Source organism: Aquarana catesbeiana, linkage group LG10, assembly GCF_042186555.1.
Source record: "Aquarana catesbeiana isolate 2022-GZ linkage group LG10, ASM4218655v1, whole genome shotgun sequence".
Classification (NCBI taxonomy): domain Eukaryota; kingdom Metazoa; phylum Chordata; class Amphibia; order Anura; family Ranidae; genus Aquarana; species Aquarana catesbeiana.
The window spans coordinates 13,240,513-13,245,512 of NC_133333.1; the positions used below are offsets into that span (position 1 = coordinate 13,240,513).

A 5,000-nucleotide genomic window follows, 5' to 3' on the forward strand; every position below is an offset into this window, starting at 1 on the left:
ATAATGCGGTAATAACACATTATGGCCACTAGATAGAGCTGACGCTCATAGTCAATGAGTATTTATCTCCTATGATCACCACCTTCTTTTAGAGGCCGTAATGCAGCATTATAGCCACTAGATGGCGCTGACACTCATAGTTAATGAGCATTTATTTTCTATGATCATCACCTTCATTTAGAGGCCATAATGTGGTAATACCGCATTATGGCCACTAGATGGAGCTGACGCTCATAGTTAAAGCGGAGTTCCAGTCATAATTTTTTTACAGTATTCAGCAGCATTAAATATAAAGAACAAGCTGTGGAAAACATTTATTTTTTTTTTTACTCACCTTTTCAGGTCTGTTGCTAGGGGGTCCCTCGTAATCTGCCTCTTCCTCTCCAAGGCGCATGACGTCATTTCCCTTGGCGCCCGTGCTCGCTAGTGCTCCTGGAAGACGCTTGTCATCATTTCCCAGGAGTCACTGGGCAGCGCCGAGGGCTTCGTTGCCATCACAATGGGGACAGGCACTTCCGACGACGACGCCCGTTGTGATGGCAACGTCGGGTGTGTACGGCGCTGCACCGTACATATGGCGCATGCGCGAGAACGGGCGGTGCATGCTGGTCGCTCAGCTGCACCAGAGCCCGGAAGGTAGTGCTTGTGGGCTTCACATGCCCACTAGCACTATGGACACTGCCTACAAAGAGGAATATAAATTATATTCCTCTACGAAATCTTCAATCCTGGGCCTATTCAGCACAAAAACATGAGTGCTTTACATTAGGCTTAATAACAAAAGATATGGTTCCTAAAAAAAAAAAATTTAATAGTGGGAACTCCGCTTTAATAAGTATTTGCTTCCTGTGATCATCATCTCCTCCTAGAGGACATAATGCGGTAATACAGCATTATGGGCACTAGATGGAGCTGATGCTCATATTTAATAAGTATTTATTTCCTGTGATCATCACCTTTATTTAGAGTCCATAATGTGGTAATACGGCATTATGGCCACTAGAGGCAGCCAACGCTTATAGTTAAGAAGTATTTATTTCCTATGATCATCAGCTCCATCTAGAGGCCATAATGCGGTATTTTCTCTGAATAACATTTGACCCAGTGAGTGTAACATAAAATTTTTGCCCCCGTCCACACAGAATGAACGTGCATGTCGCTTTGCAATTGATCATCCGCAATATAATAAATGTTTGCTTTTGGGTCTAATGCCGCTATAATGCGAGCTTCCCATGCTTGTAAAATTCAAAATGAAACACATGAATACAAGAATACAAGAGTATTTGTTTATGTGTCTGAAACAGCGGAACCAAGATTTTACAAAAGGAAGAGTTCAAATTTTGGTAAATGGCGGTAAATTTTGGTGAATGTTGGTGGGTGGGATCCACATCGGCATTCACAGGTCGGGCTATCTGTGTGAGCTTTTGTGCCCCCCCCGGGTTACACTATCATTCCCTTCTATAAAAGGATTTAATATTTATATGTACCTGGTCCAGCATGGATTAGGATGAAGGCGACGTCTGGAAAACAAAAATAATTTTATTAATCAATTAAAATAATTGATGAAAATATAAATTTAATTAACAATAAAATATTCAAATAAAAAAGTAAAAAAATAACACGTTTTGTACACTTTTTTTAAATGGAAGACACAACAGGACATGTGAGTTAATCTTTCCAAAATAAGGAAAGACAAATGTAACCAAAACAGGTGTCCCCATTGAACGATTTCCCCTCTATTCCTGTTCTGGTGACAACTGGAAATGTTTGGATTTCCCACCACCAGGTATCACCAACAATCCTGAGGGGGGGATTATTACTCCCACTGACACCAACCGATGCTGGGGGGAGTATTACTCCCACTGACACCAATGCTGAGGTGGGGGGGTTTAATACTCTCACTGACATTAGTGCTTTGGGACTTTTTTTACTCCCACTGACACCAACCAATGCTGGGGGGGTATTACTCCCACTGACCCCAATGCTGGGGGGTGGGGGGGGTTATTACTCCCACTGACCCCAATACTGGAGGGTGGGGGTGGGGTTATTACTCCCACTGACACCAACCAATGCTGGGGGGTTACTGTTACTGACCCCAATGCTGGTGGGGTGAGGGGTTTATTACTCCCACTGACACTAACCAATGCTGGGGGGGTATTACTCCCACTGACACCAATCCTGAGGTGGGGGGGTTTAATACTCTTACTGACATAAGTGCTCTGGGACTTTTTTTACTCCCGCTGACACCAACCAACGCTGGGGGGTGAGGGGTTTATTACTCCCACTGACACCAACCAATGCTGGGGGGGTATTACTCCCACTGACCCCAATGCTGGGGGGGGGGATTACTCCCACTGACCCCAATGCTGGGGGGGGATTACTCCCACTGACCCCAATGCTGGGGGGTGAGAGGTTTATCACTCCCACTGACACCAACCAATGCTGGGGGAGTATTACTCTCACTGACACCAATGCTGGGGGGTGAGGGGTTTATTACTCCCACTGACACCAATGCTGAGGGGGTTTTTTATTATACCGACCAACTGACACCAATGCTGGGTCACCATTCTGACCACAGCCACATGGTCATTTTTGCTCCTACTAACTTCTAATGTTGGGGTATTAAAGCCCCCCCCCCCCTCAACAAACACACACACACTTACCACAGTCTGGTCCCCAAATAGTCTGATAGACAGTAAAGTGGCCCTTTGTTTATGTTTGGGGCCCCTGGTCTGAAGAGATGACTTCACCATCATAGATAACCCCGATCACACTCAGTACATGATTATCCATGGATGATTACTGAGCCGACTTCACTATAAATCATTGTAGATTTTATAAATGTATTTTACTCACCAATTAGTGCCAGAAGGAATGCGGAGGATGGTCCCATGATTACCAAGACTTTATCAGTTTCCTGAAACAAAGAGAAAAGATGAGCCGTACAGATGAGACACAGAAATATACACAGTATAAGCATTTACAGTATATTACAGGATACAATTTGTGATCACACTCTTCAAACAAACTGTCAATAAGCAACTCTGCTTCTGAAAATACAAAAGTTCTTTTATTAAGGGCAGTAGTAAATAGTAAAATACACATTTATGGCCAGTAGATGGCGCTGTGGAGCACATAACTACATAGGTCTTTACATAGGTCTGTAACAAGAAATACAATGTGACAATTCTAGAGAACGCCAGAGGGAATTAGCAAATGAATTCAAACGTTGTTTCTTATTCCCTCTAGCATTCTCTAGAATTGTAACATTTCTCTAGAATTGTAACATATCTCTTGTTAAAAATACATACTTCCAATGCTCCATCTAATGGCTTTAATGGGGTATTTAACTACTGCCCATAATTAAAGAGCATTAACTCAGAAGAGAAGAAAATGTGTTTTTGCCCAATTCGCACAAAACAAATGTACATGAAAATTTGCTGGACAAATGGCTAAGCAAATCTTCTATGTTTCATCCTCTCTATCTGTCTGGTAGACACTATTGTCTGAATTTACGGTCTGCCCTGAAAGCCAAAATTTTGCAGTTGTCACTAGAACACCTTTTATTAGACATCATCTCACTTCCTGTTGTTTTTCTGGGACAGGAAATAAGGCAGAATTAATGTGGCAGGGAGACAACACAGGAGCACAGTGGAGAGACAGGTCTGAACAGGGACTTTCATGGCAGGATCATCAGGGGTTATTTTTTTATAAAAATCGATAGATAGATATTTATATTATTTTAATTAATATATTAAAATAAATATATATATATATATATATATATATATAATTATTATTATTGTGGTATGAAATCTTAATAATACATATGGGGAATTAGAATTATTAAGATCTTAGTGTTTTGCGCAGCGCCTCCAACCTTACGGTAAAAATGTGAGCTTTGTTCAGACCACAATCATTTCCTGAGTTCGTTATTCTATTGGGAATTCTTACCAACGTATAAATATCTCCCAATAGAATTAATAAATAAATCATTTTTATTAATTTACGAGTATAATTATACAATTTCATACAGAACCGGGATTTCTGGTGATTAATATTTCATACTCCCTACCAAAGACATCAACGCGGCAATAAAAGAATTTTCCTTAATATTTGATAAATAACCCAAGGGTAGCCCAAATGACTATGTAAAAAGTGGTATTCGTGCCTTAAGTTCAAAAACACAATGGGGGTTATTTACGAAAGGCAAATTAACTTTGCACTGCAAGTGCACTTGGAAGTGCAGTCGCTCTAAATCTGAGGGGTAGATCTGAAATGAGGGGAAGCTCTGCTGATTTTATCATCCAATCATGTGCAAGCTAAAATGCTGTTTTTTATTTTTCTTGCACGTCCCCCTCGGATCTACAGCGACTGCACTTCTAATGCCCCGTACACACAGTCGGACATTGATCGGACATTCCGACAACAAAATACATGGATTTTTTCCAACGGATGTTGGCTCAAACTTGTCTTGCATACACACGGTCACACAAAGTTGTCGGAAAATTCGATCGTTCTGAACGCGGTGGCGTAAAACACGTACGTCGGGACTATAAACGGGGCAGTAGCCAATAGCTTTCGTTTCTTAATTTATTCTGAGCATGCGTGGCACTTTGTGGGTCGGATTTGTGTACACACGATCGGATATTCCGACAACGGATTTTGTTGTCAGAAAATTTTTTAGCCTGCTCTCAAACTTTGTGTGTCGGAAATTCCTATGGAAAATGTGTGATGGAGCCCACACACGATCGGAATTTCCGACAACAAGGTCCTATCACACATTTTCCATCGGAAAATCCGACCGTGTGTACAGGGCATAAGTGTACTTTCAGTGCAAAGTGGATTTTCTTTAGTAAATGACCCCTTATATCTCTTGTGGGCTCGGAAAAACAATCCTCTGAATTTCTCCGTCCGGAAGGAATACAAAGTTTGTCTCGCGGAGTCAACAGATATTATCAGTTTGAAGGAAATATTAATTTTAACAGAGCCACCAGATT

At 41.4% G+C, this 5,000-nt stretch overlaps 1 protein-coding gene across 2 annotated transcripts in view; it reads right to left on the reverse strand.

The window, feature by feature from the left end:
- LOC141109796 (serine protease inhibitor swm-1-like) overlaps positions 1–5,000 on the reverse strand; it is a 25,015-nt gene that overhangs the window by 19,514 nt on the left and 501 nt on the right. For both annotated transcript variants that reach the window (XR_012236198.1, XM_073601070.1), the window contains exons 2-3: positions 2,857–2,917; positions 1,488–1,520 (exon numbers count right to left, since the gene is read on the reverse strand). Coding sequence is in view for 1 of the 2 variants with exons in the window: in XM_073601070.1 (XP_073457171.1) it covers positions 1,488–1,499 (12 nt within the window). In the remaining variant the exon portion in view is untranslated. The remainder of the gene's footprint in view (positions 1–1,487; positions 1,521–2,856; positions 2,918–5,000) is intronic.